This window comes from Vicia villosa, unplaced genomic scaffold (genome assembly GCF_029867415.1).
Source record: "Vicia villosa cultivar HV-30 ecotype Madison, WI unplaced genomic scaffold, Vvil1.0 ctg.002568F_1_1, whole genome shotgun sequence".
In the NCBI taxonomy this organism is placed as follows: Eukaryota; Viridiplantae; Streptophyta; class Magnoliopsida; order Fabales; family Fabaceae; genus Vicia; species Vicia villosa.
Window position 1 is genome coordinate 180,016 of NW_026705971.1, and position 14,612 is coordinate 194,627.

Genomic DNA, 14,612 nt, shown 5'->3' on the forward strand with positions numbered 1-14,612 from the left:
TGCAATTAGGTTCAATCAGAGTATCATTTCAAAAACATATTTCCAACATTAAGCATCGGTATAACACTCCATTTTACTCTAGATTGCACGACTTTGTTTTAATACGATGTATACAACACATTAGAAAGGAGTTGGAAAGGATAAAATTTGTTGGTTTTGTGAAATATGCATGTGGTTGTTTTATTAGAATAACACATGAGTTACCTTGTGCATGTCAACTTCTCGGTCTTCAAATACAAAGTGAGCTTGTCCTGTTAGAATTGATTCATATATTTTAGAAGAAATTATACATTGAAGAGCATGAGGCCACTTAAGAAGATAATGGGATACAATAGGATTTAGAAGAGGAGTGTAAAGAGTTGAAGAGGTATTTCAGTATACTGGATATTGTAGGCTAGATGGTGATGAAGAAAAATTTTGGGAACTAACACATCTATCCACAACTTCCATGTGTCCATCACTAGTAAAGTAAAAGCCAAAGAGAGGAATTAAGAAGAGTAAAAATGGTCAAGAGAGTGATGTTCTTCATGACCCTTCACAGTGGGAGTATGCTGAGGACTCCCAGGGAAGTTAGGCTACAAAGAAATCATGTGCAAAACCAACAAAAAGTCAACCATCTAGCCAGTCTTCAAGACTTCTTACTTGTCTCATTTTCCTATTTTTTTTACATCAGTACATTGATGACATTATAGATGTGGGTCAAGATGGAAATTATGATTTTCATGAAATTGCAAATTTACTTGGATGAGGAGAAGAGTCCCGGCCTTTGGTTTAGACACATTTAGATGTTGAAGTTTATCAACACCATAAAATGTGTTCCAATGTGTTCTATGACATAGTCTCTAAAGGTAGGAGTTCGTTCTGAGTAGCTAGCTTGGTGTGTAGGGTCGTAATAAAAGGATGATGATTCTTAATATGGGTTACCCTATTGCTTCCAAATATAATATCATATTGGTCTTGTTGTCTAGGAACCTTAACATCACTTTCTTCCTATTAGTGGTATCTCTATCCATAACTGCGAACAAATATAAGCTTATTGTAGTTCGTTTTGTTAACAACGGTCATTGGGTTCAGGTAAAGTTGAAACTCGATTGTCTATTGCCTCCCGTCACGGATTGATGGAGACAAAACTGCAATGAAGGTATAAGAGTATGGAAAACAGCATATACTGGACGTATAAGACATTGAGAAGAAGTTAGGAAGTCAATATAATTTGTTTTGTATTGATATTGTTGTACATTTTGCACTATATGTATATATTTTATCGGGTTAATTGTTGTATTGTCCAACTGTTTTGTTAAAAAAATGTACAAAACTAAAGGATTTTTCAAAAATCCACATTGCCTACCGAATTTTTCAAATATTCAAAAAATTTGGTACGTACTAGATTTTTTAATATATCCGGTGCGCAATATAAGTTATCGAATATTTTAAAACATCGATTGTACATGCACCGAATATTTGAAAAAATTGCTATTTCTTCATACAATTACCAAAAAAAACATTACATTTTTATCGGAAATTTCTGGCATTTCTTCAAATAATCTCAAAATTTTGGTATATTTTTGTAATATCCGGTATTTCTTCAAATAAATGTATAAAATCTGGTACTATGTCAAAAAATTTGATACTTGGTGGTGCTTTTTAAAAACTGGAATTATTAGTCAATGGCATCAAGGTTAAATCATTGCTCATGTGGGGGTGCCAAGTTAAAATGTGGGGGTGACAGGAAAAAACCTCCTGATTTATCTATTTTTTCATGGAGTAAACCAAAATTTTAGCTATACACTATTTGTAACACCCCAAATCTACTCGGTAATTATAAACAAAAATCAGAGTATTTTAAACTTTTCATACTATGAAATAGGATGTCACATTCGTCATTTAATTCATATACGGCAATTATGCCTCCACATAGATACATAGAACTTAAACGAAACGGACAAATTATAACATTAGTTTAATCCTCAAAAACACTTCATCAATTAAATTACTTCGCAGCGCAATTCATCAAACTTCATAAATATTCAAACCAAGTCGTAGCATCTTTGCACGGTAACTTTAAGTTACAATTTAAATCAAAACTAAATAAAATTCAGCAATTAAAACAATAATAAAAACAATCGTTTTATCCCCCCGAGTGCTACGTATCAGAGCGACAACCGACTCAACTCACAGCAGCTAAATTCTTCACTCACTAGCATCACCTGCACGTTACCAATATAAAGGTAACGACGAAAACAAGCAAACAGTGAGATATCAAACAATATAAATAAAGTCATGATAAAAAGTATATTACAGTTCAAGTCATAATATATATATATATATATATATATATATATATATATATATATATATATATATATATATATATCAAGTTTCAATTCCAATCAACCAATTCAAATCAAAATCACATAATCACGCACAACGTCGCAATAAAACAAATGAATGAGACACTACTAATGCATTATGCATGTGGTACCCAGGACTTCATCCTCATCCGCCAATTGCCAGATAATAGAGGCATCAAAACAGGCATAAGCCTTCGTCGCTATTTTGCCAATACATGCCGTCACTACAACATGCAATTCATGAGACACTATGACATGAAACAACCACAATCAATCATAAAACAACGTCGCATAAGGCATTCTCCTACATCGCCAAAAGGTATCAATCAATATTGATAATTACTCGTCACTTTAATTTCCTGCAGCATCACAAAATTCACAATAGTACAATATACACATGACGTCACAACATCGCCAAAACATCGCAAATTACAGATACCGAATTATTTCCGGACTCGCCTAATTTATAATACTCAGTTAATTAATTTTCCAGGTCTGTTATTAATTATTGTCTTCTGTTCCCATTCTATTCACTTGTACCAGTTATACTACTACACTACTATCTGCTACTACTACTAAATATCATATAAATTAGCTATTGACTACAGTTCCACATTCTGCTACTGTTACTAAATGTCCAACTAGTCATTTTTGGTTTCCACTAAGTACATAAGCCATTTCTCATTCCCACTAAATTAATCCTATTGATAATTCTTAATAAAGTTCTCGGCTAACTAGTGAATCCATAATTTTCCTACTGTTAAATTACCTCTACTATAAGCATATATTAGTTAACTATAGTTGTACACTAACTTAGTAAAATAAATATAATTAATTATTAATAGACTACTTATTATCATTACTAGGATTATCATTAAAATTATCATATAGTATATCTATTAGTAAACTATCTACTGTTATTGAAATAGAAATATTCATATTTATGCTACATGCATACTACTTGTTTTCTACCAGTAAAATACTTCTAGGGTAGGCTTTATTATCTCCATGGCAAAACAAAAATAACATGTAATATTGGGACCTTAGTCCCCTGGGTGTAGCAACCGTCCCATAAAAAAAGGGACTTCCTAAGAGCAAAAGGGCGCCCGTCCCAACAAGAGGGCCGCCCGTCCCCAATGGTATGTGGGACCCCGTCCCACTTCCTTCACACAGGGACGCCCGTCCCTTGTCCAGGACCCCGTCCCATTTTATTTTCTTCTTCATCCAGTTTTCAATTACGGTTCCACTTCCAGTTCCAATAAAATTCATCAACATCAACACAAAAATTATATCATCATCACCGATCATAATTTCGGCCCGAGCAACACACACAGTTACAAAATAATTCAACAAATCCGCAAACAGTTTCAACACAAAGTTTCAACACAGCTTCAACACAGAAATCATACAAATTATTCATATGTAGCATAAAAAATCAATCGAAACATAGAGACAATAAATTCCCCAAACCCACATACAATCCATCATATCCCTATTTATAGAGCAAGAATCTCACCCTTACCTTTGGATCGAAGGTTGCTCTAAATCGTCTCGACCAAAAATCCCTAAAATTCCTCTTCCTGACGTTCACTGCTATGGAATCCCTCGTGCACCGGTTTCTTCCTCTGGTATTTGCTCTCCTCAAAAATTAGTGTTATGGCACTGACTGTTTCAAAACCTAATGTATATCTCACTATTACTACTTTGGGCCAGCCAAGTCACTCGTGCATATTTGTTCAGATCAGCCCACCTAATTTAATTATTAAACCTCCCTTTTTAACTCTTAACTCCCAATTTACTCGTTAACTCTTATTTTACGGTCTAATTTTATTTGTTCCGAAAATTTCCAAAATAATTCCCGACACTCTAATAATATTTCTAATACTAAAAATATTAAAAATCTCGATTAATTGTCGATCCGCTATCCCGAACTAATACCGACTAAATCGTTTCAAAACGCGAAAATTTCAATAAACACTCCAAACGTATAAATTAAGCGAATAATCGAATTTCCGGGCGTTACACTATTTACTATGTCCGTCTCATGTTGTCCCGTTTTTGTGTCTATAGATTTTAAGAAATGCGGACATTAAAATAAATTTATAATTTTTATACTTTAGAGATGTTGTGTCCGCAAGCTCGTCCTGACCCGTCCTCATTTTTCTACGGGACATGACAAGATTTTAGACTCACACTCATAACTATATCGTTCTAGGCTGCCCCTTTTCTGTGGACTTTTGAAGAATTTGTTCGGGGCTGCCCTTTTTTGAAGACTTACACTCTTAGCTAAATGGGCCGAGTCTACTCGTCTGAAGAATTTGTCCTGACACTCTTTTTTTTTACCCGACACCTCCCACTATGTACAATTTTACCAAAAAATATCTCTAAAAAAAGTGTTTGAATTTTTAAGAAAACTTTGATGTTTCCTGATTTTTAGATTAATATACCGGATTTTTACGTAATTTTGGCTTTCTGGTTATATTTTTTTTTAGTTTTTCCCGAATTTTTTAAAAATATTTATCACATTTTTGAAAAACGAGTATAAAATCTCAGTTTTACAATTGTTTTTTAAAAATAGGTGCAAAATTATAATTTATTTTAAAAAAATCTATGCTCTAAAATTAGTCTTTTTAAAAATCTGATATAACTTCATAGATTTTTGAAACACAAATTAGGATTTTATATCGATTTTTTCCAATATTCGAAAAAATATAAAAGAATTTTGGTAGTGTCAATTTCGTTTTTTTTTTTTATTGTTCTATTGGATATGACCTACTAAAATTTTGAAAAATCTAGAAAATTACAAACATACTAAATTTATCAAAAATTCGGATAGTGTTAACTTCGTTTTTATATAGATCTATATGATCTAAACTATCAATTTTTTTAAAAATTCAAAAATTAACTTAAATATTTTTTTTAAAGCTTCGATAAAAATCCATAGTAAATATTTTAATTGGCCTATCCGATTTTTTTTTTTGCGAAAGAGAATTTTTCTTTATACTTTATTAGTGATTAGTGATAAAAACAACGTAAACATTTGGTCTATATGAAAAATGAAGGGTGATAAATTTAATTGAAAGGGTGACATCATCCTTAATATTAATAGATTGAAAGTGAGTTTTTCAATCTATCACCCAATAAAAATATATTATTCTATGATGTGATCGCTATTGCGTAAGATGAATCGTAATCCTTTTTATTAAGTTCAACGGCAATCACTATTAAAACATGTAACGAATGGTAAATTAATTTAGATCATAAATACATTTCTTATTTTATTTTTTTTCTAAATGATTGTAAGTAACTCTCAACTTGCATTAAATATGTTAAAAGCATAGGTCCACACGGTGTTACACTTATAAATGCAGTGTACATTATAATTCAAACTTACACTATAAACCACCATTACAGCAACCTTTTACTTGAAATAGTACCTTCAATGGAGTTTAAGAATCACTTCAACTCTATTTCACTTTGAGTTCCATCACTCTCACAACCCCATTCCACTCCTCTCCACTACCACTTTCATCTATCTACACACTCTCTTTTTCACTCTTCTCTTTTTCCAAAATGCTTTTCACATTCATTGTTCTTTTCCCTCCTCTACTTCATCTGACACACTCTCTTCCCATTCACCATACCAACCTCTTTCCACACACTTTTCTTCATTCTCTTCACGTGCCCTTCTGACATTTCTCTAGTCTCCACTTCTCTCTCTCAATCATCTATCTTTTTCTCTTCAAAAACCGTTGCTTTACCTTATAGGAAATTTCAATTTCTTATCTTTTTTCTATTTTTACACTGTACATTTCTTCTTCTTTTCAAAGGGTATGCAAAGTTTAAATTTTATACTGTTTTGATATACTATTCTTGTATCAGTTGAAGTGGGGTCTTTGATCTTGTTATTATGGAGTCTTGGAATTTTGTTTCTCAAGATAAAGGTTCAATCTTTGGTTGGGATTTGAAAACCCCATCTAGTTTTTTAGGTCAACAAACCATTGAAAATGAGACCAATCAAAGTTTTGAGGAATTGGGTTTTCATGGAATGTTGGGGAAACAATTGATGAATAATCTTGATGATGATGTTGTTGTTGGTGGTAGTAGCAAAATTGTTATGGCTGGACCTAATGCATTTTCAGTTAGTTCACAAGAACACTTCAATTCCAAGCTTTCAAACTCATTGGTAGACACTAATGATTGTAATTCACTCATTGATTTGAAGCTTGGTGGATTTGGTGATCATGGAGGTGCAATTGGTGCATCATTCTCTAAGGGGGCTGCGGTTTTATCGTCGTCGTCTGGATCGTTACCACCGACCAAGAGGGTGCGGTCTTCGGGAGTGAACTCGCAGATTGCTTACTGTCAAGTGTATGGATGTAATAAGGATCTGAGTGGTTGTAAAGAGTATCACAAGAGGCATAAAGTTTGTGAGATTCATTCAAAGACTTCTAAAGTTATTGTTAATGGAATTGAACAAAGGTTTTGTCAACAATGTAGTAGGTTGGTTTTACTAACTTTTGTTATAATTCAAATTAATCAAATTATTATCTTGGATAAGCTTCTTGTACTAATCAGATTTAGTACTTTTTAGGTGTTAGTGTTACTTCTTCATTTTATGAATATTCCTATTTTTCTTTGAACTGTTATACTTTTGCTCTCTAATTTGTTTTTGGATTTTTGTTTTACTAGTCTTGGATTCATGTGAATTTAGAGAGGAGAAGACATATCTTCTTCCATTTTTCAAAAATGGACAAGCTTGAAACCAAAATCTATACTTTTATGATGTATGTATATATATAGTACTTCTGTAATGTTTAGCTTACTATCCAGGTTTCATTTGCTGGCTGAATTTGATGATGGTAAGCGTAGCTGTCGTAAGCGTCTTGCAGGCCATAACGAGCGCCGAAGAAAGCCACAAGTTGGTATTCACTCTGGAAGAGCTGGGAGGTTGCTTCAACCATATGGCGGTAATACTTTTTTATGAATAATAATATAATCTCGTTCTCCGTCTCAATGTTTCACCCTTCATCGTGTATTTAGTCTTCATTTGGACCAGATACATGTTCTTTTTTACTATACTTAAGCCCGAAGGGAGTAATTAGTTTTCATAGGTTTAAGTTATGTTGCTAAAGTAATTATCATGAAGAATGTGCACGTGTTTTCGCCCCGAAAATGGGAAAATTGATATGCTTCTTTTAGAATACTGATTGATTCTATGGATATAGATAGATCTGCAGCATGGTGATTATGTGCCATTTGTTATAAATTGTCTTTTTTGTGTCTGAACTATTCTCCCATTTTTGTTGGTTTTGCACCATCCTTTATCATTTGTCATCTTTGGTATAAAGCTAGCTTTAAATTGGATTCTTTAGTCACATGGTGGATGTGATCCATAAGTGATTATTCAACAATAATAATGGAATCATATCTGAAGCAAAAGGATTCATTCTAGTTTATAGTCATTTATACATACGATTGGTTTTTTGAGATCATCTACAGATATAAATACTTTCGAGAATGTTTGGATGACCTTATAGGAGCAGCTTATGATATGGCAATAAGCTGTTTTCAGCTTATGTCTAATAGGGATCTATATAAGCTCTCCAGGATAATATATGAAAACAACTTATAGCTTATATGAAAACGATTCGACTTTATTTTATCTTTTGTTATAGAAGTAGCTTGTAGATAAGCACTTCTATAATAAGTGCTTATGTGATAAATATTTAACTAAGTTATTTATCTAAACAGGGCCATAGTTGGTCATCTATGAGTGTAGATCTTCCTCAACGAACAAAGCTATCGACTTATTTTCGATAATTATTCATTACTTTTCCTGATTATTAACATTATGAAGCCCATGTAATAGATCCTCAGCATTGAAAGTTTTCTGCAGTGAAATCTCAACCCATGTGCTGAAATTAATTAAATAGTCTTCGAATTGCTGTGGAAAACCACTGGACTTTCGCCCGTGAAAATATCACGGGCGAGAAACCTGATCCTTCTAAACCATATTGTTTTAAGATTTTAAGAATGTACATTCGCGGTTATAATCCAGATCAGTTTTTTTTGCTTATTATTCCTTCTTCATAAATTAGTATAATTGTCTTATCTTAAGATTATTTGATTCTCGCAGATAGCAGATTCCAGGGAAGCATGCTAACATCGGCATCTTTTATATGCCAAGATATACTCCCCAGCGAGGTCTTTTCTTCTGAGAGATGTGGAGCTAGTAACTGGAGGAGATCTATAAAAGCCGAAGACGGAACCGGAACTGGTTTTAGGCCTCTTTCTTCGATTCCAATTACCAGTGCACATCCTCATTCAAGAACTCTATTTCCTTCGTATGGGGATAAACAATTTCCCTTTCTACACGAAAATGCTCCTACATCTGCTACTGGAAGCATCTTCTGTGAAGACAATAGCCAATATCCTCCTATCCTCGAAGGCTCGAATTCCAGATCACAATCATTATTCCAAGATACCTCCTTAGGAAGCGAAGACTTCAATGTTTTCGAAACAGAATCAACTGTTCAAGGATTATCGGGAGTATCGGATGGTGGTTGTGCTCTCTCTCTTCTGTCATCTCAATCCCAAAACTCTTCAAGCCAATCGTCGGGAATTCCCGTGCCGCGTCATCTGGTCCTTCCGAGCAGCCATAGCCATTTTAACATGAGTCAGGTTTCCGATAAGATGATAGGAATGAGTTCACAAACATCAAGTGGTGTGTCGGATAGGTTTCCGTCTGAATTAAATCCCACAGATGGAAATCATCTTAGTCCTATACTGATATCAGACAATAATGAAATTGTCCATTTTGAAATGGCGGATCGGATTTTTCAAGGGTCAGATTTTGTCAATGTAAAAGATCGTCTTTCGAGTGAAGATGGCACAACCATTGACTTGCTTCAACTTTCCTCACAACTTCAGCGCGTTGAGCACCAGAGACGAGCCTTGCAGGTGAAGCAAGAAAATGGTTCTTCTTGCTCTCTCCGGATTACTTAACATGCTTTTGACAGGTAGGTTCTGTTTCATGATATTTATTCACTGTCACTTTCCATTTAATCACGCACAACATTTCTCAGTTCAAACGTAAAAAAGATGATACTTTTGCAGGAAAGAACCCGTGTTATGCAGTATGCATGTAATGACAGACACCAATGCTAGTAATCTTGATCAATGTAAGGCATAGAGAAGGAGAACCTTAGTATCTGGCTCTTCTGCAACTCATGAGATACTAACTAGATTAAGTAGTTTTCTTGTGCTGAATACGGAACGAATATCTGACAAAAGGTTCTGATGCAATAGTCCCTTAGTCTACATAAAATCCAACTAGATGTATAATAATAAACAAAAGCCTGAGATGTATCAAAGTGTGACATTCAGGTTTTTTACAAAAAATACTTCAATCTGAAATCTAATAATGTTCAAATTCTGAGGAATGTTAATTCTACAGTAATAGTAATACATTATTCCATCTTAGTATTGTGTTAACTGTTTGTCAAGAATCCAACACAGGAAGGTAGATTGCTCTTTACTAGGAACAAATGAGACACCTTATATTGGTAATTTTATATGAATATGAAAAAAAATGTCAATGTTAATGAATTTGTTGAATTCAGAAACTATTTTGACTGATCCTTTGGTGCTCATAATGTCTAGTACAACTTCCATCTTTTTTGGAACTTCTAGAATATATCATGCACATTCTTGAGAATCTCAAAATTTGAATATGATATAAAATTGAACATAAGAAACTTAGTGAAAAGATTTAACAAGTTTCCTTATGATAAGTGGACAATTGTCAACAATTTCTAATTAAAGACCGATAAGAATCCATATCTCAGCGGCTTGCAACAATAGTGGCGGAATTAGATTGCTTAGAATACTGAAAATGTTGCGAGTTTGTCCCTTGTTACTCTAAAAACGACCCTGTTTCGGATGGGCTAACAGCTTACAAAACTCAATATACATTGGCCCAATTACCCTGAGAGGATTGACAGCATATAAGACCGGCTTAATCCACATAGGCCAATTATCCTCAGGGACTCACCCCGCTACCGCACAGGAGCGCACATCTCCTACGATTAGAGTGAATGATTTCCCTCCGGCGGCCACCTGAGTTCCAAGTCGGATAACCCCAAGACAGTTATAACAATCTCTTCTAGATATGTGTGACTTTATATAATTGTAATTATGACTCACACTAAAGTAGATTGATTTCATACTTAAAAAGTTTGACCTCAATTACATAATAACATAATTCACACTAAAGTAGATTGATTTCATACTTAAAAAGTTTCACCTCAATTACATAATAACTTCAGCATCCAAGTGCTACTTTTTTGTAGACACCCTCTCCAATTACCGGAGAACTATCACCACTACATCAGAAACATCTTTATGGTGAATTTCATCAACATACCAATCATTTTCCGCTCTTATATAGAATAGACCATTTATCATAAATCCTCTCGACACTCTTTTTCATGACACATAATATGATTGTTACCTATTTCTGGTTTCTTCTTCAATTTCTCCACATTGTCTATTGAGAAATGTTGTAGTGCGTCTTTATCCTTTATGTTAATTGAAAATATTAGATTGATTATATCTTGATCAAACTAGAATTCTTCAAATTTAATCTTACTTAAAGTGATTCTGAGAAAAACTAAAATTAAAAATAAGAGATTTAGTTTGTCCACTTATAAGAAGGTGAAGAGAGAACAGAGAGTGGAAAAACGTATGTGAAAGAATTGGAAAAGGGCGAGTTAGGGCAAGAGGCAAGGGTAGGAAGAAGGAGAAAACCACCATTGTAGAAGAGCTCGGAGCTTAAAATTCTAAGGTAAGAGGAGGGGGAAACTATTTCTATAAGGGTGTCTAATCATGAGAGGATAGTGAGGGGTCCTTACCCTTTTAGGTTGGTCTCATGCCATGCTATGATTGTTGTTGATGTGTGACCATGATTGTGAGAAATGAATTGTAATTTTTGTGGCTATAACAATTGATATTTGTTGATGATGAATGTTGAATTGTTGTTGAATTTTATGTTTGTTGTATTTTAAGGGTTTGGGATGATGATTATGATGACAGTAGGGTATGAAATTGTGAATTTATTGGTGTAATTATATGAATATAAGTCGTGATTGATATTGCTATGTTTATGATTGAGTTTAAAAACATGAAATATTTTTGGTGATGATTTCATGGACATTTGCGGGGTTGAAGAAAATGAAAATCGTGCTGGAAATTTTAGAAAAATAACAACTTTTTAGTAACGTCTTCGTGCACGCTTTTGATCATAACCTTCAACTCGTAATTCATATTGGAATGAGGTTTGAAGCGTTGGGTAGCTGAAACAGGGGGTTATAACTTTATTTCAGGGATAAAATATTTTTTGTGATGATTTCATGGATGTTTTTGGGTTGAAGAAGATGAAAATCATGCTGGAAATTTCAAAAAAAACAACTTTTTAACAACGCCTTTGTGCGCGGTTTTGATCATAACGTTCAACCCATGCATCATCTTGGGATGGGGTTTGAAGCGTTAGGTAGCTGAAACAAAGAGCTATAACTTCGTTTCAGGGATAAAATATTTTTGGTGATGATTTCATGGACGTATTTGGGGTTGAAGATCATGAAAATCGTGCTGGAGATTTCAGAAAAACAACAACTTCTAGTAACGCCTTCGTGCACATGTTTGATCATGTTTTTCAACTCGTAAATCATTTTGGGACGGGGTTTGAAGCGTTAGATAGCTGAAACAGAGGGCTATAACTTTGTTTCAGGGATAAATATTTTTAACAATTTTATCAGAGGTAGGTAGCAGGTGGGAAAGAAGTGTGTGATGTGAGGATTATGGACGAGGTCCGTATTGACAAATCATTTGATGTGTTTTGAATGATTGAGAAAGTGTGTTTGATTATATTGGTGGTAGTCCATAAGGGAGAATTATGTTAAGCATGGTTGCAATTGTGAGATCTATAGCGGATCACTGAATACTATTGTAATTGTTGTGTTAATTGCATTATTACCATGCCATACATTCATTGTTGACACGTTGAAGGAAATAAGTCTTTGTAGGTCCAAAGGGCGACAAAAAACTTATCCAGAACTTAGAAGGGGGAGTTTGGGAATCTGAATGGGAAATCAGGTTCGTATGATGAACCATTGATGAGAATTGGTACCATATGCATCGTGTAATGTTGTCGGGTCTTATTGCATTGTAATTATGTTGTGCTTGTGCATTTGTTGTGGTGAGAATGTGATTGTGAATGGATGTGATTTGTGTGTATAAATACTACTCTTTTAATTATTATAAAATGTTTATTATATGAGTGAATTTCTCATCCCTTTTGTGTTTGTTGTGTCTGTGCTCCCTAGGAGTAAAGACAATCAGGTACCTGAGTAGTTGGAGATGAACCTCATGTTGTTATCAGTCGAGCCGACTAGTGGAGGTACTCTGATACGTAACATCGGGGAACAAGCTATTTTCTTTATGTTATTTTGTTGGGTAATTTTTAGTTTAAAGTAATTATTGAACCATTTTTGGTGTGGGTGATTTGTTAAGGTTTTGGATGTCATACTTTTGTTTAATTCCGTTGTTTGGACTATAATTTTTATTAAATGAAGTAACATTCAGACTTCTTGGATTGTGAAGTGACATCCTACTCGGATACAATTATATTTTATTTATTAATTATTGAGTCGAGAAGTAGGGTGTTACATAATGGTATCAAATCAGGTCGGTCCGTCCGACTAGGTGTTATAGTGTGTCAGTAGTATACGACTAATGTGTGAACAAGGTCTAGTCAAGTTTCTTCTAATCCTTATTTGTTGATGTTGTTCAAAATATGGATGGGAGAAATGATGGTGCTATTGCTGCTGCTTTGCAAGCAGTGGCTCAAGCGGTGCAGAATAACCAGAATGGAGGGAATGATGAGTTTTGCAACTTGAGAAAGTTCTAGAGGAATAACCCACACACCTTTAAAGGCAGGTATGTCCCACATTTAATGCTCCTTTCCCATCAGCATTAAATGTTGACTTTACAAAATGTAAATCTTGTCCTGACATTTCTGAACATCCTTTTTTTTACTCTGAATATCACTTTGAACCCCTGTACATTTCGCCAAATATTGACTAGGCGACTCCCTATTTTCATGAACTATTGCTTCTCCCCTACTATTATGCTTCTCTGATTCCTTTTCACTTTTTTTTGATGACTCCTTTTCATCTGACACGCTTCTGCCATCATCATCACCTTCCTCCCCTTCATAATTTCCCTCCCAGTCACCGTCCCCCAACTCCGATGAGCTTCCATATTGCACTCGGCCCTTCCAATCCTTTGGCACTACTAACCTCTTAGGACCATGGATATCCTCCACCAACTTTATGATGTATACATTATCATTCACCCCAATATTGATGCTTTCGTTCAAGGTTTTAGAATATTTAGTTCTTATTAAGAACCTTGCTACATCTAGCTTCGATTGCTCCTTGGTTTCCTGGTAATTGCATACAAATACCCTCACCGCTTTTTAGATAAACTCTAAGAATTGTTGACTCCATGCATGGCAAGGTAATCCATAACACCGCAACCATGTCATTCTTTCATTATCCACATCCGTCGGAGTCCACAGATGAATATCTGAGAACCACTTACCTACCCATTCAACATCTTCTTTTATAAGCATTTTGATCTCCCCTACCTCCAACTCTTCTAATAGACACAAGTTTGCGCCTAAAGGAGTAGCTTTGATCCTAAAGTACCCTTCTGAGTGAAGCGTCACATGAATATTATAGGTCATCCTCGGTTCCTCCACCACTCCAACATATGCATCTTCAAACCTTTTGAGTTCTTCCACCTTCACGTCAAATTATAGATGTGCAAACTTTGGTTTTCGCTCCTTTATGCTCCAACCCTTCACCCATCTATCCTGCAATTCACATGGATATATTAGTGCTCAATGTATATGAATGTATGAGAATATTTTTCTGAAATGATATGTAGCAATGCAGAAAATTTCTCAATGAAATTTGAAGAATATGGAACACTTTGTTTGAAAATATTTGTGAGATAAAGGTTGTGAATATTATGAAAGAGATAAGAAATAAAATCTGAAATGTATAGTATATATAGGTGACTTTACACCCTTTAGAATGGTTGCATTTTGATGGAACAATGCAATGGTTAAAGACTAGAAAGACAAATTCGTTTGGATTCAGAACAGCCTGAAAAAGTGTCACTGGTTCAGATGTA

At 34.4% G+C, this 14,612-nt stretch overlaps 1 protein-coding gene across 1 annotated transcript; it reads left to right on the plus strand.

Moving 5' to 3' along the window:
* The first annotated feature begins 5,757 nt into the window (after nt 1-5,757).
* LOC131639230 (squamosa promoter-binding-like protein 13A) lies at nt 5,758-10,202 on the plus strand. The gene is made up of 4 exons (XM_058909726.1): nt 5,758-6,854; nt 7,185-7,321; nt 8,491-9,373; nt 9,471-10,202. Exons 1-3 carry the CDS (start codon nt 6,262-6,264, stop codon nt 9,357-9,359), a joined length of 1,599 nt encoding a protein of 532 aa, XP_058765709.1. The 5' UTR covers nt 5,758-6,261; the 3' UTR covers nt 9,360-9,373; nt 9,471-10,202.
* Nucleotides 10,203-14,612: the final 4,410 nt, after the last annotated feature.

Coding starts and splice junctions, on each gene's coding strand:
- LOC131639230 (XM_058909726.1), top strand. CDS start 6,262: ATGGAGTCTTGGAATTTTGTTTCTCAAGATAAAGGTTCAATCTTTGGT. Junction 6,855..7,184: donor TTTTGTCAACAATGTAGTAG/GTTGGTTTTACT, acceptor CTTACTATCCAG/GTTTCATTTGCTGGCTGAAT. Junction 7,322..8,490: donor GTTGCTTCAACCATATGGCG/GTAATACTTTTT, acceptor TGATTCTCGCAG/ATAGCAGATTCCAGGGAAGC.